This window comes from Salmo salar, chromosome 01 (assembly GCF_965601325.2).
Source record: "Salmo salar chromosome 01, fSalSal1, whole genome shotgun sequence".
NCBI classification, from domain to species: domain Eukaryota; kingdom Metazoa; phylum Chordata; class Actinopteri; order Salmoniformes; family Salmonidae; genus Salmo; species Salmo salar.
In genome coordinates, this window is record NC_138291.1 from 70,716,648 (window position 1) to 70,738,809 (window position 22,162).

Sequence of the window (22,162 nt, forward strand, 5' to 3'; positions counted from 1 at the left end):
TGAAGAGTGGGTGTGTTGGGTATGGGGGTGTGTGAGGCAACACTTCATGACCCAAACCCCACCTACCACCTCACCTCCCCCACACACAGTCTTTAGGCTGGGGGTCGCGGGGAGTATTGTTAGGAAGGGCACTGCTTAAGGGAGGTCTGGGTAGACCTCCCTTAAAGCCCTTACCCCTCCCCTCTCTACCCCTCCCCATTCTCCTTTATTCTTCTATAAGCCCCTTTTATGCAAGTGTCCCAGGCCCCCGCATTCGCAAATAGTAGCAGACACTACGGTCCCAACATGGTAAGTGCGACATTTACATAGATACCGAATACCAAATATTGGAACTGGATATCATTTGATTGGTACATTTTGTTTTTGCAACCAGGTGTACTGTATGTTTGCATATGTATGCGTCTCTTTTCCCTGTTATTTATAAGTGAAGTAAGGAAATTCTCCAAAGGCTTGGGGCGGTTTGTTTTGGTGTATGTCTTTGTTATGTACCACTATTTTTTAACAATCCAATATGGTTTCCTTCACATGGCAGGATGCACTCCGAGTAAGGATGTTCAGATTAGTCCCGTGTAAAAAGCATGAGTGGATTCATACTCCAAAAATGTTTGTTGAGGTGATTTTTATACAGATTAGTCCCAGGTAGTGCTGCAGTTGTGGCTGCCCCCCTAAAATAGCTGCCTTGGCAGTATTTCCATCTCTCCCTTTTCTTGATTCGCTCCGTAGAGGATTCGCTTGGCATGAGCTCTATGTTACAGTGTTTAAGCGTAGAGCGGAAGCATTCCTCTCGTATTGATTTAATGTGATGTGACAAAATAAAACAAATTGATTACGATTCATTTAGAAATAGGTTCACTGAAGACAAACATCATACACATATAAATGTGCTGTACAATTGGTACACAACATGCAATGAATTATGCTTTTTTTTCTAAGCAGGGAATATAAAATGTTGTAAAACTTCTCATGTGTTTTTATGAAAAGAAGGGAAATGGGGCATATTTAATTAATTTATGTTTCACTTTGTTTTCCCTCTCCATTTTCACTCCCTGTAGGTCTTTTGATCTCGGTGCATCCAGTTTTGATTCCCTTCAGGCGTCTTACTGGTGTTTGGCTGCACTTGAATAAAGAACCCTTCAAGTAGCACTAATCACCACCAGACATGAGGTTCCTGTGGCCCCTGTTCTTCCTCCTGTGCCTTCGTGTCCTACCCAGCACCGAGGCCAAACGCCAGAGCTCCAAAGACAAGACGTCACAGCTCCCGCCACCACTGGCAGGCAAGATGCCCAAGAACTCTGTAACAAGCTCAGGAGGGTTCAGAACAAAGGTTGGCCATAACTGTACTTGGGATACATCTGGTGAGGGCGTGGTGAATCTGCTGGTCAGCTGTAACTCCGGGGAGCAGACCTACTGGTGCCACTACACTGGGCAGCCAGACTTGTGCCAAGCCTACAGTGACAGGAAGGCACAGGTCAGGCACTGGAAACAACTGGTGGGCAAGTTGAAGAAGAGGAGCAATGCGTGCAAAGGGGAGAAAGTGCTGAAGACCCCCACCTGCAAGGCCCCCATGGACTCCCACATGAAGCTCAAAGAGAAGGGGAACCATGGAGGAGAGAAGGATCCATTGCCCCTGGTTCCTGAAATGGTAGAGAAGGAGGATAAGAAAGAGGATAGGACTCTGTTGGAGGAGAGGAATTGGGATGGAGAGATAAACGACATGGAGCCAGTGGAGAATTACTGTGCCGAGGGATGGCATTCTGTCTGTTCTTTCTTTGTAAGGTTTTTTGAAGGTTAAAGTCTTTAAGTTTTTCTAAGGTTAAAAAAAAGGACAAAGCTGTTGAACTCAGTTGGGAAAAACTCCACCTCTATATTCGGGCTTACTTCTTTGCTACGTAAACAAAAATGGTTTGTCTAAAGCGATATAGAGACGAAATATAGAAATGTTTTGGGTTGTGTATTTTATTGGGAAACTAATATTTGCTATTGTTCATTTGTAGTCACTAGACTTGTATCAGATTTCTATTTTTGAACTTTAACACAGCATGCTAAATTATACCTGTGAATAAACATACCGTACTATATAAATATTGAACATTTGTTTTATTAGTTTAATAAATGAACACAGATGATATCGTTATTTTATAGAAGCAGTTAATTAGAAGGACTATATGATGATATAGTTATTTACATTGTCAAGTTCTATTCCAGTGGCTGGGGAAATACTGTAATACTTGATTCAAAATCGGAATAGTATTGACAAGATCTTTGTGCTGTAGTGTATACACTTGAGGATAACAAATGAATGGTCATGAGCATGAATAGGATAATATTGAGAACCTTTTATGTATTTTCCCCATAGTTTATCCCTTGATATTGTTGCAATCACAGCTACATATTAGTTGCCAGAAAATAAAAAATCTCTTGAGACAATGTTTATTTTTCTGAACCAAAACGATGTCAACATAACACAGGAAATGCAGTTCTTAAAAATTGCCAACCCTGACAATCACTTTTTTTTCCATGTCTTTGTAAGTAGTGATAGGGTCACGTCTGTGAAACCTTGTGTACACTTAGAATAGACATACAGAAAGGGTTAATTGAAAATGTTACAAGATTAAGATGAGATTAGTGCAAATACTTTATGGCAAACAAGACTCACAAAATATCGTGGAAACCTCTTGTGATCTGTTTGAGGTGACACTGACTCTCCAAATTTTCACAATTGATTGCATGCTCTCTGGGAAATAAAGCAGTCTTGTGACTACAGTAATAAGTGGATGTTTATATATAGTATCTGTGGCTCTACTATCTCTTTCTCATCCATAGTTTGATTGAGATTCTCTTCATGAGACAACTGTGTGGTTATCAATTGAAATATTGTCTGTCTTTTCTAGTGTTGCTATTTGTGTGATCTGGTAGCCAGTGGCCACAGACAACAAATAGACCATTGTGAGTTGCACTGCCAATGCCAACAGATGGCAGGAGGTACCTCCTGGCACTACCGTATATTGGGTCCCACAATATTTTCACATTAGATTCAGTTACAAAAAATTCAATCAAAGAGATTCTTCTTTTTTTTGTGTTGGGACAGAGATCATAGAAGTCCAGCTAAGCTGTTTAAGTGCCCTATTTTGTTCAGGTTAACACAAACTAAACATTTTTAATAAAAACTTGGACTGATTATACCAACCAGAGCCACAGTCTTGCCTTTAAGTCTCACTGCAATCTGCGTGTGTGTGTGTGTGTGTGTGTGTCCATGCGTGGTCTCTGTGAAAAGTATGTGATGATGACTGGAAGGTTGGTTTGTGAATAGAAAGAGGATGGGCTTACAGTCATGGGGTGAATTGTCCCACAAAGGCACTCCTCCCGCCTGAACCAGCTTTTTCCTCTGTGTCTCTGTCTCTGTCACTAAAACTTCCTCTATAACTATAGCTATCTATCTGCTCTCAGTAACAGACTGATTATACACCTCTGAAAGCAGTAGATGTCATGTTCATTTCAAAGTACATTATTGTTTGGATCAGCAACTCCATCCCAGTCAACTCACACTAGAGATAACAGTTTGTTCCTCAGATCTAATATATAATGATGTGTAAAAAGTAATGAAGATATTCCTTCGATAGCACAGCCAAGCATGCCCCCAATCTCTCTAAATCCTTCATTTACATCTTCAGTACATATATCATTAGGACAGACAGACAAACACAAATACACACACCACACACACGCAGGAGAGTAATGCCAATACGCCCCTCTTAACACAGGATTCTGTCTTTCTTCTCTCTACAGTCGCTCCATTGTCCCTCATACATCAAATAGAGCAGTGATTACTTGCATGCCTCTGCCCTAGCAGTGTGGCCACCCCCAGAATAACTAAGGAAGAACCTGTATACACTACTAGGGCCCTATTCCCACTACGAGATGAAGGAGCCTGAGGAGCGGCGAGGCGATAGAGTTTTACTTTTCAATTCACATTAAATCCTTGCCTTTGCTTTCATAAATATCACAGTAGCCACAAGCCAGTAAGCACAAACTACTTAACAATCCAAGCAAATAATGCAACAATTCACAAGAATTTGCAGACTATTAAAATGTTCCAACTTTCCCTCCATCTTGTGTCAATATCAGTTATTTTTAAGTCTTGGTTCCAATAGTTTATATTTTTCCGTAACAGTAGGTGCATATCTTAAGTTCCATAGTTCATAGGGAACATGCATAAAAAACAGGACTATTAATATCAAACAAAAACAGAATGAGCATCTGTACTTTTCACACAACCAATAAACTGTGTGTGTGTGTACATTATTTACCCAGACAAGCAAGATATCTGTTAAACATGGGGAGAATAGCAAACAAAGTAGAATGAACATCTGTAATGTTACACAATAACCAATTGAGAGAGAGAGAGAGAGAGAGAGAGAGAGAGAGAGAGAGAGAGAGAGAGAGAGAGAGAGAGAGAGAGAGAGAGAGAGAGAGAGAGAGAGAGATGGGGTTAGCAAATGAGAGCAACCATTTGTAAACTTTTATGTTTTTCCTCACTCCTCTCATGAGTTGATGCCCTTGAAAGACTGGCTATCTTGCGTCCTCAGAGTACTTCTGGCCATGTACAATGTTATGAGCATGGGGTTCATCTGGTCTTACATCCCTTTCAGATCCTGTCCACCTGAGTGCTCTGCAAAACAATATTTAGGTGAAGGAAAACAGTTTATTTTCTGAGGTCAGAGAACACTGACAGAGGAGTGCATGTTGTTGGACTTAAAACGTCGATCTACTCCTCCTTTATTATAATTTTTGGTGGGTTTGTATAGAACATAAAAATACCCTGGAATGATGACATAGACTACTACACAATTGTCCTTATTTTTTCTGACCCAGCAGAATTCACATTCAGCATTTGAAAAGAGCTTCTTACCCTATTGTGAGCATAGAGCCCTGGGAATTAACAAAAAATCTCTCAGCTCCAAAAACTTGTAAAAAATAAGATTAGAGAAACTTTGGCTTGAACATTTCGAGTCATCATAAAGATCTCATCACGTGACCTGCAGAAAATACTGTACGTCTCTCAAGTAATGTATTTTCAATTCAGTATGATGTACGTTTACTGTGGCATGAAGTCAGATTTGTACAAAAATATTTTCATTGTTATGGTTCATTCTTTTTTGCTGTTGAGTAACCTTGAGAACTGTACTCACTTGATTCTAAATAAGTACCAATTAAGACAACATAATTGTCTTTCTCACTAGCAAGACAGAAACATACTGAAATATCATACAGTACAATCGCAAACTGTAGGTTAACAATAGACACCCTGGATGGGATTGGATTTACATAGCACAATTCCAGGTTCTCAGGGCTCTTATACTGTATAGCACATTTTCCTGTTGAGTCACTGAGTGTCAACAGTCTGAATGGCCCGGCTCTTGCATTTTCCTTTATATCTCAAATGCAGATCTTCAATATGTTATACTGTATAGCAGCTTTTTTTATAGCAACATTTGAAGGGTAAAATGTAGACTGTGATGAGAGTTTAATATCTGAGCATAATGATCATGGGCTCACATTACCTTGACATCTGTCCACCTTTTACCCCTCCCTTACATAGACTTAGACTACTGTGTGGATATGTGTCTAAATATAAACTCAGCAAAAAAAGAAACATCCCTTTTTCAGGACCCTGTCTTTCAAAGATAATTCGTAAAAATCAAAATAACTTCACAGATCTTCATTGTAAAAGGTTTAAACACTGTTTCCCATGCTTGTTCAATGAACCATAAATAATTAATGAACATGCACCTGTGGAACGGTCGTTAAAAGACACTAACAGCTTACAGACGGTAGGCAATTAAGGTCAGAGTTATGAAAACGTAGGACACTAAAGAGGCCTTTCTACTGGTTCTGAAAAACACCAAAAGAAAGATGCCCAGGGTCCCTGCTCATCAGCGTGAATGTGCCTTAGGCATGCTGAAAGGAGGCATGAGGAATACAGATTTGGCCAGGGCAATAAATTGCAATGTCCATACTGTGAGACGCCTAAGACAGCGCTACAGGGAGACAGAACGGACAGCTGATCATCCTCGCAGTGGCAGACCACATGTAACAACACCTGCACAGGATCGGTACATCCGGACATCACACCTGCGGGACAGGTACAGGATGGCAACAGGAACTGCCCGAGTTACCCCAGGAACGCACAATCCCTCCATCAGTGCTCAGACTGTCCGCAATAGGCTGAGAGAGGGCTGGACTAAGGGCTTGTAGGCCTGTTGTAAGGCAGTTCCTCACCAGACATCACCGGTAACAACGTCACCTATGGGCACAAACCCACCATTGCTGGAGCAGATGAGACCAAAATGGAGCTCTTTGGCATCAACTCAACTCTCCGTGTTTGGAGGAGGAGGAATGCTGCCTATGACCCCAAGAACACCATCCCCACCGTCAAACATGGAGGTGGAAACATTATGCTTTGGGGGTGTTTTTCTGCAAAGGGGACAGGACAACTTCACTGCATCAAAGGGACGATGGACAGGGCCATGTACCGTCAAATCTTGGGTGAGAACCTCCTTCCCTCAGCCAGGGCATTGAAAATGGGTTGTGGATGGGTATTCCAGCATGCCAATGACCCAAAACACACGGCCAAGGCAACAAAGGAGTGGCTCAAGAAGAAGCACATTAAGGTCCTGGAGTGGCCTAGCCAGTCTCCAGACCTTAATCCCATAGAAAATCTGTGGAGGGAGCTGAAGGTTGGAGTTGCCAAACGTCAACCTCAAAACCTTAATGACTTGGAGAAGATCTGCAAGAGGAGTGGGACAAAATCCCTCCTGAGATGTGTGCAAACCTGTTGGCCAACTACAAGAAACGTCTGGCCTCTGTGACTGCCAACAAGGGTTTTGCCACCAAGTACTAAGTCATGTTTTGCAGAGGGGTCAAATACTTATTTCCCTCATGAAAATGCTAATCATTTTATAACATTTTTGACATGCGTTTTTCTGGATTTTTTTGTTGTTATTCTGTCTCTCACTGCTCAAATAAACCTACCATTAAAATTATAGACTGATCATTTCTTTGTCAGGGTGCAAACGTACAAAATCAGCAGGGGATCAAATACTTTTTTCCTTCACTGTAGGTGCCCTTCTTTGCAAGGCATTTGTAAACCTCCCTGGTCTTTGAGGTTTAATCTGTGTTTGAAATCCACTGCTCAACTGAGGGACCTTAGAGATAAATGTACAGTTCCTTTGGAAAGTATTCAGACCCCTTCGCTTTTTCAAAATGTTGTTACTTTACAGCCTTATACTAAAATTGATTATATCGTTTTTTTCCCTCATCAATCTACACAAAATACCCTATAATGACAAAGTAAAAACAGGTTTTTAGTAATGTATTGAAATAAAAAACAGACATATCACATTTACATAAGTATTTAGACCCTTTACTCAGTACTTTGTCAAAGCACCTTTAGCAGCGTTTACAGCCTTGTGTCTTCTTGGGTATGACTCTACAAGCTTGGCACACTTGTATTTGGGGAGATTCTCCCATTTTTCTCTACAGATCATCTCAAGCTCTTTTATTGTCCTGTTATTGTGCTGCTGAAAAGTGAATTTGTCTCCCATGCTTCACCGTAGGGATGATGCCAGAGCCACGTGTCCTCCGAAACACGATCCTGCCAAGACTTGGGCTTACTAGATTTTCACATCTAGTTTTTCGGGATCTATGTCAAGTAATGCAAGGGGAAGAAATGGCACAGCAGCCATTTTGGGAGGGGGTGTGGATGACCACACACCATAGCAGTCAAACTGCTTCTTGACACACTGCTCGCATTTTTATTTAAAACAAATATTTCACCTTTATTTAACCAGGTAGGCCAGTTGAGAACAAGTTCTCATTTACAACTGCAACCTGGCCAAGATAAAGCAAAGCAGTGCGACAAAAACATAACACAGAGTTACAAATAAACGATTTAAAAAAAAAATCAATGTACAAATCTATGTAGAGTGTGTGCAAATGTAGAAGAGTAGGGAGGTAGGCAACAAATAGGCCATAGATCCGGAGGTGGCTTAACCCAGAAGGCAGCCACAGCAATGTGTCGGAGGAAACACCGTACAACTGCGAACGTGTCAGCATGCATGCGCCCAACCCGCCACAGGAATCGCTAGAGCGCAATGGGACAAGGACATCCCAAACCCTCCCCTAACACAGACAACACCGGGCCAATTGTGCGCCACCTCATGGGTCTCCCGGTTGCGGCCAGCTGCAACACAGCCCGGGATCTAACCCAGATCTGTAGTGATGCCTCAAGCACTGCAATGCAGTGCCTTTGACCGCTGCGCCACTCGGGAGGCTTTCAGTGCGGCAGACATGTTTTGGTACCCTTCCCCAGATCTGTGCCTTGACACAATCCTGTCTCGGAGCTCTACGGACAATTCCTTCGACCTCATGGCTTGGTTTTTGAACTGATATGCACTGTCAACTGTGGGACCTTATATAGACAGGTATGTGCCTTTCTAAATCATGTCAAGTCAATTGAATTTACCACAGGTGGTCTCCAATCAAGTTGTAGAAACATCTCAAGGAGGATCAATGGAAACAGGACACACCTGAGCCCAATTTCGAGTCTCATAGCAAAGGGTCTTAATACTTATTTAAATAAGTGAAACAAAAAAAATTATACATTTGCAAAAAATTCGAAGAACCTGTTTTCACCTTGTCGTTATGGGATATTATGTGTAGATTGTTGAGGATTTTTTTAAAATCCATTTTAGAATATGACTGTAACATAACAAAATGCGGAAAATGTCAAGTGGTCTGAATACTTTCCGAAGGCACTGTATGTGTGTCAATGTTTCAGAAAGTTTTGTTTCCACGTCACTAAAAGTACTCAGTCACTCACAACATGCAAGGAAACCATAAGATGGTCGCACCATGCATTCACCAACAGGAATAAGGAAGACGTGAGGCAGAAACTGCTGCTTAAATAGTCAAGGGTGCTAATGAGTAGAGTGGAGACAGGTGAGGTGAGTAGCAAGGGAGGGGCGTGGCCAGAATAGAGGGAAAACCTAGGTTGTGTTCAGAACGTTTTTACATTCTGGAACATTCAATTCAACGGAAATGGTGCTGTACTGAATGACCAGTTGAAAAACAGAGAGGGGAATGCTCTTAGCATGGCCACTGCCCTTTAAATACGCCACTCCTTACTGTAATATTTACTACAGTGTTTTTGTGCAGATAATACTGTAGTATTTCCTATAGTATTATTGTCATGGAGCGCATGTCCATGACTTGTAGACAATGACACTGAAACAAATTATTGTTTGAAGAAAGACTCTTTATTGAATCTGTTCAATGTCTCTTCAAGGTTTAGCCAGAAATCCAGAAACTAAAGAGAATGTTGGATTGAATAGAGCATTCCGTTTGCCAACATATAATTTCCATTTCAATTCAAGTCAATTCAAAAAGTAATCAAAACTCACGCTCCAATTGAACATTTTTCTTTCTGAAAAGCATTTAGCATAATTGGAATTTCAGTGTACTTCCTGAATTGACTGGAATTAAAATGGATTTGACCCCAACCCTGCACCTATGGTTATTGCTGATGCCCGGTGATATGACTGGGAATCTTAAGTGGGGGTCTTGTGATGATGTGAATTGCAGGTTTTCTTGAAAAAGATGATCAAGGAGACTTGCAGGGCAGTAATGATAGACATAGTTCTGTACAGTCTTGTAACAGTGTACAACAAAACAAAGGCTTTGTTGTATTTTGATGTTTTGCTGTGCATACTAACGTTTGCAGTGAATGAATTACAGGAATGTCAGACAAAAACAACAAACATACTGTTATTTTATCTAAAGCAATGTTGAAATATATGATAACATATTTTATACCAACACAAATTCCGAGTCTTCTCCAAACCTTTCTAAGCTTCAGTTTGTGTGTCTGCAGTGGCAATATAGACTAACTAACCCATCTGCAACCTCCCGACTATATATGATAAATTGAAAATCTGAGGCCAGCACCCAACACACTAAGCTGCTAATACAGAAAATGTGCTGTAGACTATAGCTACAGTAAAAGACGGCTAAACATTTTTTGGGGACGGATTTAGATATGTTTCTGCTTATAATTTCTGAAATGTAATGTAGGCTATTTGTTAGTCAATCTGTGTATAGTTAGATACATGCAGCTTCTCTTCTGTCATTATATGTTTCCCTAGAAGACTAAATCAACTCTTGCTCACTAGAATAATGTCATGAATCGATAGAATGAATGCTTCAATCTAGTTGACATAGGTCAAGTTCTCTCTGTCATCTCTGCTTCTTTCGCAGAGAAAATAAGTTTAAAGCCCAGGGAGCAAATGCAATTAACCCATCTGAACAATAGGCTACAGTTATTTGAAGTCCCCTTGTGACTCTCGAATTTGTATAGAGCAGGGCTCTCCCGTCTCCTTGAGAGATACAGTCCTGTAGGTTTTTGCACAAACCCTAGTCTAGCGCACCTGATTATAATAATTAGGTTAGTTACAACTGAGGGTGGAGCAAAAACCTACAGGATGGTAGCTCTCCAGGAAAAGGGTTGGAAAACCCTGGTATAGCGACTCACAATCATCACACATCACACATCACATAGTCGGCACCACTATCATCCTCTTTTACCACATCACCAGATCTTTCCCAAACATGACTTTTCTATCCTTCCTCTTTATTTTCAACTCTCCATTTCACAGCTTTTCTCTTATTGAATTAAAATCCGACATTGTCATTTTTGCTTCCATGGATCACCTTAACTTTTCTGCCCTCAAAAGCATTTGCCGATTGGCACGTAGGCCAATTGGCACGTGTACAGGTAAGCCCGAAAGTTTAGGCTTAAGCACTAATGCCAACCTAAACTAATGAAAGAAAAAGCTCAATGTAGCCTATATATATAAATTGCACAATAATTATAAATGTATGGATTCTTTAAGGTATTGTTTTCTCTTTATTCAACCCGCCCGCCACTTACCTGCTCTTCATCCACACACTATTTCATGAGAGAGCCCTATTTGGAAAGCCACATCACTTTGGATGGAGCTAGGACACCACCACATACATCTCCTAAAACGGTAATATTGCCCCATTCCTCTCGTCTCCACCCTCTACCCTCTCCCTCATCCCAGTGTCCCATACAATTAGTTGGGTGTTCATTTGGCCGCCATTCAGTGCTCAAAACCAAGTGCCCAACAGGCATCCTGCCAGCGTCCTGTTGCCCCACTACCCCACATTCAACATCTCCATGGTGGGCCTCTTTTTAAATGTCCTTCTTCACACATTCAGTAGGCTAGAGCAGAGCAGTATGGGTCACATATTCGATAGATCTGGATAAAAATAACCAGCTCCAACAAAATATACTAGATGGCTTCCCACATTGCCTCACAGAAAGACCCCCTTGTTCCTTTTTTTGCCTCGCTAAAACTGCGATGACAAATAGTGTTCTGAAGCTCTATGTTCACTCCAATTTGTATAAGGCGAGCAGGGGCTCAATGTCGGTTTGTAACAGGAAAGAAACTCAATAGAATGTCATACAAACTCAAAACAGGGTAACAGACTCTTAGTGTTACCACCCTAGTTATGTGAGATTATGCTGTACATTAGGCTTTACATTGAGCAACATCAAATCCTCATATCCGCCTTCTCATTTGTCACGCCCTGAATATATTAAGTGGAGGGGCGGTATTGTTTTTTACTTTGGTTGGGGAACTATCTCCATATTTTCATAAATATAATTTTTTTACTGTTTGCAATGTGGACAGCAGATACTTTTATATGCTCACCCAGCAGTATTTCGAAACATTTCTTAAACCCTTTATTTGGCTGAACGTAATTACTCATGTTATATTGTAACCATCTACCACCTAGATATTGAACTGCCCATGAAGATGTTGCCATCTGCTGGAGGATATCACTCCTTACATGCACCACCACTTTACTACATGACGTTGATTTACACAGTTGCTATGTAAGTTTCTCTGGATAAGAGCGCCTGCTAAATTACTCAAATGTAAATACATGTAATTGTAAGAAAATCTCACCACTTTTCAACGTCAAAAAGATAGAAGATAAGCGTTTCCGATGACATCATTCGGAAAAACTGATGACATCATCTGGGGTGCGTTCAGTTTGATTAAATGTATGCTACCTTGCGTGACGGTTTGTTTGAACAACGCGATTCCCAAAAACGTTCTTCAACGTTCTTGAACAGACTTCTTGTGTGCATCAGGTGATTTTAAACAACTATGAGCAGGCAAAGGTTAGTAAAGTAACTTTTGCCTCTTCAGTTGGTTAAAGGTCCAATGCAGCCAATTTTATCTCAATATCAAATAATTTCTGATTAACAATTAAGCACCTTATTGTGATTGTTTTCAATTAAAATGGTCAAGTCAAAAATAAACTAAAATATCTTCTTAGCAAAGAGCAATTTTTCAAGCAATAATTTAGCTAGGAATGCCTGGGAGTGGTCTGAGTGGGGAGGGAAAAACTGAAAATTAGCTGTTAATGGCGGAGAGTTTTGGAACTCTCTGTCTTGTTGGTCTATTAACTAATTTACTGCATAATGATGTCACCAGGGAAGGCCAAAACTCCATCCCAACAAAACAGGCTGAAATTTCAGGCAGTGTTTTCAAACAGCTCTTACACTAAAAGGGGCATTATCCTAATTTTCACAAGTTCACAGTATTATTCCAACCTCATGGTGTGGATTTAATTATATTCTTTGACTTTGATTATTGTTTTAGATGGAGACATGAATCCAACATAAAAATTATTAATTTGTAGACAAACTGACATTTCCTGACAACCAAACACAATTCAATATCACTTTTGAAATACAATATATAGCCTATTAATTTGTCGACGAATTAACAAATTATATGTTTGATTCAAGTCTCCAACTCAAAGTTAAGGCTATCTTACAAACTGTAACATTCAACCTTAAAATAGTAACACATCTAGGGCCACATTTTGAGGTTACTGTAACTATAGATTTCTTCTTATGTAATCATATAAAGCGTGCATGTTCAAGATATTATGCATAGGTCATCACAGGTCTGTGGATATCTTCACAATATCTGTAATAATCTGTGCAGAATCTCGAACGGCATGTCCGTTTAATATAATCTCAACTGCAATCCATGTCATTCGGTTCTGCTATTAGATGAAGCATCGTGAAATCACAATATTCTGTTGTATAAATAAGCAAACTATCTGATATTGTATTCCTATTTGAATATTGTTGTGCTTTTAAATGGTTGAAAGTGCAGAGATATACATTCAGTGGTGGAAAAAGTACACAATGCAAGGAGTGATGCCGGAGATGAGAAGCAGGTACGGGGAGTCAAACATTTAATTGTGAACAGATATAGAACAAGACAGGAACAGCGTCAGAACATGGGTAACACGGACATATAACAATCAACCCTGAAGCACGGAACAGAGCTAGGAAACAGACAGATATAAGGAAGGAAATTACACAAGTAATTGAGTCCACGTGAGTCCAATGAGCGCTGATGCGCGTGACGGGGAAAGGCAGGTGTGCGTACTGAAGGTGGCTTGAGTGTGTAATGTTGGGGAGTCTGTGACAGTACCCCCCCCCCCCTCTAGGGGCGCCACCCGGTGTCCCACCTGGGCGAACCGGCCGAGACATAGGCGCCGGGCAAGCTGGCTGGGGGTAAACTCTCGACGACGAACCGGCAGGGGAGTGGGAGCTTCGCGAGCCGGCTGAGGCATGGGAGCCTGACGATCCGGCTGAGGCATGAACGCCTGTTGATCCTGCTGCGACGTGGAAGCCCAATGATCCGACAGAGACGTGACAGTCTGACAAGCCAGCTGGGCGAACTGGACCTGACGATCCGGCTGAGGCCCGACGTGGGATGGGCGCCTTCTGACCCAACTCGTGGCAAGGGAACTTCTCGAGCCAGCTAGGGTGTGGAAGCCCGACGAGCTGGCAACCCCGGTTCCATCGGCGGCGACCCAGAAATGAATTACTACCGACCGGAACGCCAGTACTACCTGATGCTTCGTGTGATGGCTTCGGGATTCTGCAAAGAGTGAGGTCGGAGATGAGAACCAGGTACGGGGAGTCAAACATTTATTAGGGAACAGATATAGAACAAGACAGGAACAGCGTCAGAACATGGGTAACACGGACATATAACAATCAACCCTGAAGCACGGAACAGAGCTAGGAAACAGACAGATATTGGGAAGGAAATTACACAAGTAATTGAGTCCACGTGAGCCCAATGACCGCTGATGCGCGTGACGGGGAAAGGCAGGTGTGCGTACTGAAGGTGGTTTGAGTGCGTAATGTTGGGGAGTCTGGTGCCCTCGAGCACCAGAGGAAGGAAGTGCAGGAGCAGGCATAACACCCAATTGTAAAATAAAGATAGCTTAATCGAAAATGACTCAAGTAAAAGTCACCCAGCAAAATCCTACTTGAGTAAAAGTCTAAAAGTAATTGGTTTTACATATACTTAAGTATCAAAAGTAAACGTAATTGCTAAAATATACTTAAGTATCAAAAGTAAAAGTAAAAATAATTTCAAATTCCTTATGTTCAGCAACCCAGAAGGCACCATTTTCTTGTTTTTTAATTTACAGATAGCCAGGGGCACACTCCAACCATCAGACATAATTTACAACGAAGCATGTGTTTAGTGAGTCCGCCAGATCAGAGGCAGTAGAGATGACAAGGGTCGTCTCTTGATAAGTGTATGAATTAGATTATTTTCCTGTCCTGCTAAGGATTCAAAATGTAATGAGTACTTTTAGGTGTCAGGGAAAATATATGGAGTAAAAACACATACTTTTCTTTAGGAATGTATTGAAGTAAAAGTATAAAGTTGTCAAAAATGTAAATAGTAAAGTACAGTACAGATACCCCAAAACTACTTAAATAGTACATTTTTTACATTTACATTTTAGTCATTTAGCAGACGCTCTTATCCAGAGCGACTTACAGTAGTGAATGCATACATTTCATACAATTTCATACATTATTTATTTATTTATTTATTTTTTTCTGTGCTGGCCCCCCGTGGGAATCGAACCCACAACCCTGGCGTTGCAAACACCATGCTCTACCAACTGAGCTACAGGGAAGGCTTTTTACTTAAGTACTTTACATCACTGTATACATTTGATTGACAACTAAACCAAAAATCTGATTTTTTTTCCATTGGAATTTGATTGTGCTTTTAGATCGTTGAAAGCATAGTGTTATCACTAACATTTATCTGTCTTTTTGAATGGGTGAATATACTGTAGGTTGTAATCTCATTGATCAATGTCTTAACCAAATATTATTATCCACGTTGAAATGACATAGTGTGCCCTCTAGTGTGCCGAATAGGCCCAAATATAGGAGGGAATTAAATTGCCATCTGGAACTTTTTTTAAAGATCTGATATATTCACTCAGTATAAGAATAGGTCAACACACAGTGATTTGGTGACATTTCTAAATACTAATATTATCTGCTCACTATTAGAAAGTGGCTTTAGCTCTTATATCAAAAGTGATTCAAATAGATTAATTTGGTCTTAGAGAATGGATAATAATTAACTTATGACCATCGCCTAAAACCAATTGAGAAAATAAATAAGCTTTAAATAGCACTCTTGCAAACAATTGTCCAAAATACAATACCCATATCATCTTGGAAAATGCCCTTTAACTCCAGGGGTGAGATAAAATAATTTAACTGAGATTTTATAAACTAATAGGTTTTTTCATTGAAGGACATCACCTCACTTTTGTCACATGTTCATATATTTTTATATTGAAGGAAAGGAGAGCATAAAAACATAAACCAGAAACAGTTAATTAGCTGTAGCACATCATCAATACCAGCAGAGGTCTACAATGATTTTCAAATAGAAAGTGTGTCAGTTTGAGGTTTCCAAACCATGGACCTTGCATACTCAAAACCCCATGGTGGATTGACTAGAGTCCAAGGCATATTTATTCTGATTGGTTGAAACTAAACTCCTCAGATTTTTCATTGGTTTGAGAAACCATGTGAGAGAAATATGTAAATTGGCTTGATGTGGCAGTTGAAATCACTGGCTTTCATACATTGGGAGACTGAACTGCAGAGATAGCAAGAGGGGGGCATGCCTGCTCAAAACTACTGACACCAACTTATGAATTCATGGCAAAATACTTTAACAAAACTAGTTTTGAAGTGTATTTTGTTCAATCATCTTTGTCTTGGAACCTCTCTCTACATTGTTGATTATATATATTGAGTGCCACGAGGTAAGGATAATTGTTTTGTTTTTTGATGTGGCTCTACAGTAGATATTTGCAGTTAAAGGCAATAACTAATTTGTATGGGTTCTCAATTTGTAAGCAGAATACATTTTGTATTGATCATTTCACAAAGTTCGGGATTTTCATTTAGATTTTAGGAATAGCATGATCATGTGAGCTGAAAAAAAGTCTATGTTTGGTCAAATAACTTGTCTGGTGAAGTAGTTGCAAAAAACAAATGTTGACTGCAATGCAATGTCATAAGACAAAAAAAAACATGAATTTAGTACTAGACATTGACATGTACATTGGCAAGAAAAAGTATGTGAATCCTTTGGAATTACCTGCATTTCTACATAAATTGGTCACTAAATTTGATCTGATCTTCATCTAAGTCACAACAATAGACAAACATAGTGTGCTTAAACTAATAGCACACACATTTTAGTATTTTTCTTGTCTATATTGAATACATAATTTAAACATTCACAGTGAAGGTTGGCAAAAGTATGTGAACCCCTAGGCTATTGACTTCTCCAAAAGCTAATTAGTGTCAGGAGTCAGATAACCTGGAGTCCAATCAATGAGACGAGATTGGAGATGTTGGTTAGAGCTGCCCTGCCCTATAAATAACACACACAAAATTTGAGTTTGCTATTCACAAGAAGCATTGCCTGATGTGAACCATTCCTCGAACAAAAGAGATCTCGGAAGACCTAAGATTAAGAATTGTTGACTTGCATAAAGCTGGAAAGGGTTACAAAAGTATCTCTAAAATCCTTGATGTTCATCAGTCCACGGTAAGACAAAATGTCTATAAATGGAGTAAGTTCAGCACTGTTGCTACTCTCCCTATGAGTGGCTGTCTTACAAAGATAACTGCAAGAGCACAGCGCAGAAAGCTTAATGAGGTTAAGAAGAAGAATTATAGAAATCTCTGGAACATGCTAACATCTCTGTTGTCAAGTCTGCGATACGTAAAACAGTAAACAAGAATAGTATTCATGGGAGCACACCACGGAAGAAGCCACTGCTGTCCAAATAAACATTGCTGCACATCTGAAGATTGCAAAAGTGCACCTGGATGTTCCACAGCGCTACTGGCAAAATATTCTGTGAACAGATGAAACTAGAGTTGAGTTGTTTGGAAGGAACACACAACACTATGTGTGGAGAAAAAAAGTCACAGCACACCAACATCAAAACCTCATCCCAAGTATGGTGGAGGGAGCATCATGGTTTGGGGCTGCTTTACTGGGGCTGCTTTGCTGCCTCAGGGCCTGGACAGCTTGCTATCATCGACATAAAAATGAATTCCCAAGTTTATCAAGACATTTTGCAAGAGAATGTTAGGCTGTCTGTCTGCCAATTGAAGCTCAACAGAAGTTGGGTGATGCAACAGGACAACAACCCAAAACGCAGAAGTAAATCAACAACAGAATGGATTCAACAGAATGCATAATGCCTTCTGGAGTGGCCCAGTAAGAGTCCTGACCTCAACCCGATTGAGATGCTGTGGCATGACCTCAAGAGAGCAGTTCACACCAGACATCCCAAGAATATTGCTGAACTAAAACAGTTTGTAAAGAGGAATGGTCCAAAATTCCTCCTGACCGTTGTGCAGGTCTGATCCACAAATACAGAAAACATTTGGTTGAGGTTATTGCTGCCAAAGAAGGGTCAACCAGTTATTAAATCCAAGGGTTCGCATACTTTTTCCACCCTGCACTGTAAATGTTTACACGGTATATTCAATAAACACATGACAACGTATAATTGTTTGTGTGTTATTAGTTTAAGCAGACTGTGTTTATCTATTGTTGTGACCTAGATGAAGATCAGATCAAATTTCATGACCAATTTATGCAGAAATCCAGCTATTTCCAAAGGGTTCACATACTTTTTCCTGCCACTGTATAATATGGTTAAGTAAAGTGCATAAAGACTAATTGTGTGCTTAGATGAATACACAATGAACTCATTTGATAAGAGAACCTCAAAAGATCTCAAGAAAAAATATCCAAGCACTTTATTAAAACGCTTTCTGTTTGTTCCCCCTTTCCTCAGGGTGTTCCACATATTAAACTCATCAGCAATGCCAGGCCCTGTTATGCCTGTAGATATTGCTATGCAGATGTACATCACACACTCTCCACCTCTCCTCAGCTTCCTCAGCTCCTATGAGAACTTGAGGGTCAAGAATCGGGAAAACCACTACAAGCCCCTCCGGCCCTGCATTAGCTCCCAAAGGCCCTTAGAGGCCCGGAAGAGCCCCAAGACCACCATAAAGATCCCCAAAGGCAAGAAGAAAGTGGTCTTTGCCGACTCCAAAGGCATGTCCCTCACAGCCATCCACGTCTTTTCAAAGTTCAATGAAAAGCCTATGCTCTCCGACTTACAATTTGACCTTACAGACCTGGAGAATGCCAACATGGAGCTGAAGATCAGCACCATGCGAAGCCTGGTGCTGGACTTCCCCCAACCCGCTGCAGACTATCTGGCCTTCCGGAACCGGCTGTTGAAGGACTCTGTGTGCCTGCAAAACTGCACACTGCAGGAGAGGTCACTCACAGGCACTGTGAAAGTCCGAAACCTTGGCTTTGAGAAATCTGTCCAGGTCCGGTTGACTGTTGACTCATGGAAAACCCACACAGACATTGACTGCACCTTCATGAACAGCGTCTACAGTTGCCAGGACACAGATACATTCACCTTTGTCTTCGATCTGCCAAGTTACGTGCATCCTTATAATAAAGTTGAATTTTGCATATGTTTCAAGAGCAAAGACCAGGTTTTCTGGGACAATAATGATGGGGAAAACTACATGCTCAAACCCATTGGGTGGAATGGAGAGGATGTGCAAACACTGGCCAAAACCATTGTTGAGCATAAGAAACCAGCAGAGCACAAGAACGGCAATAAACTACTGGAGATGGAGTTTGACCAGTTTGGAAGTCCCCGTTTATCAAGTGGACTCTTTCCTGGGTGGCAAAGCTTGGGCAGAATTGAGAATGGTGCCAACTACTGGTGAAATTAGGAAAGACTTTCATCTGGGGTGAAATAGCAACTGAAGAGGTAGAACAGGGATGGACTTGGATGGAGCAGGGTGTTATAGATGTAGGATCTTAATTAGAGCCAGATTGCTACAGCAGGTAAATAATCATGCACCAACAGGAAATGTGAATTAGTATGTGGATTATAATTAATGGACATTTTTCTAGGAGTTGGTCCATTTGTCATAAGGGAAAATCAAATCTGAAATGTCTAAGTGGAAATTAGAAACTTTTGTCTTTTTAAACCTCAAATACACTACAAGTTTTACAGTTATTGCATTGCAGGACAGTTATTCTGCAACAGGGTGATTAAATTAAGATCCTACATCTGTAGCAGTAGTAGTGACATAACTTACTGTATAGTATTAAAATATCAGTAGCTGCTTTGAATGCAATGAAGCACATCAAGAAATAAAAAGTGTATGGAAATATGGACCATGGCTAGATTCTACTACTATTTGGCTACCATTGAGACACTTTCTAAATATGATCAGAGGCAATTGATTTTTATTTTATTTGACATGTGATTCTTATGTGAAGCAGTTTAGTGCCTTATCAATATTGTGCCTGTTATAAAACAAAAGCCCATTGAAACTTAATTTTGACAATCTGTAACCAGGCATAAGCCCATTTTCACAGTTGGAACTTACCGTAAGCATATGCACTGATTGAGATGAACATCCTGATTTCTATACATAGAGTATGTGGTGAGATTTGTACCAATAGGATGTCCTTCATATTGAAGGGTTAGACTGGTACCATCCATCAGGGGGCAAAAAATAAACGTAATTCAATCAAATATGAATTTATGTGCAATTTAATAGTACAGTAAATAATACAAATTATAAAATGCTGCACACTGCTGCTCATGCTCCCAGGTGATTTGATTATTTCAACCCTTACTTCTTCATCAGGCATCCATAGTCCAGGTGTTGGTGGAAGGTCCTATATATAGGGGCAGTACTCAGTGACATCACCTCCTGAAACAGGAGGTAAAAATATATAACATAGGTTCCCAATATCAACATTCAATGTATCAAAATATATGACCATATGCAAGGAATGTGATCAATATTTATGGTAATATAAACTCAGCAAAGAAAGAAACATCCCTTCTCAGGACCCTGTCTTTCAAAGATAATTCATAAAAATCCAAATAACTTCACAGATCTTCATTGCAAAGTGTTTAAACACTGTTTCCCATGCTTGTTCAATGAACCATAAACAATTAAGGAACATGCACCTGTTGAACGGTCATTAAGACACTAACAGCTTACAGACGGTAGGCAATTAAGGTCACAGTTATGAAAACGTAGGACACTAAAGAGGCCTTTCTACTGACTCTGAAAAACACCAAAATAAAGATGCCCAGGGTCCCTGCTCATCTGCATGAACGTGCCTTAGGCATGCTGCAAGGAGGCATGAGAACTGCAGATGTGGCCAGGGCAATAAATTGCAATGTCCGTACTGGAAGACGCCTAAGACAGTGCTACAAGGAGACAGGACGGACAGCTGATCGTTCTCGCAGTGGCAGACCACGTGTAACAACACCTGCACAGGATCGGTACATCTGAACATCACACCTGCGGGACAGGTACAGGATGGCAACAACAACTGCCCGAGTTATACCAGGAACGCACAATGCCTCCATCAGTGCTCAGACTGTCCGCAATAGGCTGAGAGAGGCTGGACTGAGGGCTTGTAGGCCTGTTGTAAGGCAGGTCCTCACCAGACCTCACCGGCAACAACATTGCCTATGGACACAAACCCACCGTCACTGGACCAGACAGGACTGGCAAAAAGTGCTCGTCACTGACGAGTCACAGTTTTGTCTCACCAGGGGTGATGGACGGATTCGCGTTCATCATCGAAGGAATGAGCGTTACACCGAGGCCTGTACTCTGGAGTGGGATCGATTTGGATGTGGAGGGTCCGTCATGGTCTGGGGCGGTGTGTCACAGCATCATCGGACTGAGCTTGTTGTCATTGCAGGCAATCTCAACGCTGTGCGTTACAGGGAAGACATCCTCCTCCCTCATGTGGTACCCTTCCTGCAGACTCATCCTGACATGACCCTCCAGCATGACAATGTCACTATCCATACTGCTCATTCTGTGCGAGATTTCCTGCAAGACAGGAATGTCAGTGTTCTGCCATGGCCAGTGAAGAGCCCGGATCTCAATCCCGTTGAGCACGTCTGGGACCTGTTGGAGCTAGGGCTAGGGCCATTCCCCTCAGAAATGTCCGGGAACTTGCAGGTGCCTTGGTGGAAGAGTGGGGTAACAATTGTCAAATCTGGTGCAGTCCATGAGGAGGAGATGCATTGCAGTACTTAATACAACTGGTGGCCACACCAATAGCATGGAATTCTTTAACTGTAATAGCTACTGTAAATTGGACAGTGCAGTTAGATTAACAAGAATTCAAGCTTTCTGCCAATATCAGAAATGTCTATGTCCTGTGAAATTGACTTGTTACTTATAACCTCATGCTAATCGCATTAGCCTACCTTAGCTCAACAGTCCCGTGGAAGGGACACCGATACTGTTCGGTCAGTATTACAGAACTGTGCCTTGTGGTGGATCTATTCAAAGTTTAGCTGGGCTCTATGATTGTGGTGTGAGTGTTGAGAAGTGGTGTGGCTGAAGTGAGCATGAGTCTGAAATATGTATGTACACTATTTTATTACTGTGAAAAAAGGTGTGCACTTGAATGTGTGTTTAAAGTGCATGTGATACTTTTAGAAATAAAATATTGTGCAAAACATTCATGATCCCTCGTCACTTTTTCATCACCTCTTGAGGGGTATGCCTCAATGTAGGGCCTAATAAGGCAAA

The 22,162-nt window shown here is 40.9% G+C and overlaps 2 protein-coding genes across 2 annotated transcripts; both read left to right on the forward strand.

The window, feature by feature from the left end:
• Positions 1-210: 210 nt before the first annotated feature.
• Positions 211-3,186, forward strand: LOC106607923 (fibroblast growth factor-binding protein 2-like). The gene is made up of 2 exons (XM_014205400.3): positions 211-288; positions 1,053-3,186. Exon 2 carries the CDS (start codon positions 1,160-1,162, stop codon positions 1,790-1,792), a length of 633 nt encoding a protein of 210 aa, XP_014060875.1. The 5' UTR covers positions 211-288; positions 1,053-1,159; the 3' UTR covers positions 1,793-3,186.
• A 12,888-nt stretch (positions 3,187-16,074) lies between these two features.
• LOC106607927 (protein phosphatase 1 regulatory subunit 3C-B) lies at positions 16,075-22,091 on the forward strand. Its single transcript, XM_014205410.3, has 2 exons — positions 16,075-16,278; positions 18,340-22,091. The coding sequence occupies exon 2, from the start codon at positions 18,368-18,370 to the stop codon at positions 19,301-19,303; it is 936 nt and encodes a 311-aa protein (XP_014060885.1). The 5' UTR covers positions 16,075-16,278; positions 18,340-18,367; the 3' UTR covers positions 19,304-22,091.
• The last annotated feature ends 71 nt before the right edge of the window (positions 22,092-22,162 follow it).

Bases quoted from the DNA above. Each gene is read 5' to 3' on its own strand.
- LOC106607923 (XM_014205400.3), top strand. From the start codon at position 1,160: ATGAGGTTCCTGTGGCCCCTGTTCTTCCTCCTGTGCCTTCGTGTCCTA.
- LOC106607927 (XM_014205410.3), top strand. From the start codon at position 18,368: ATGCCAGGCCCTGTTATGCCTGTAGATATTGCTATGCAGATGTACATC.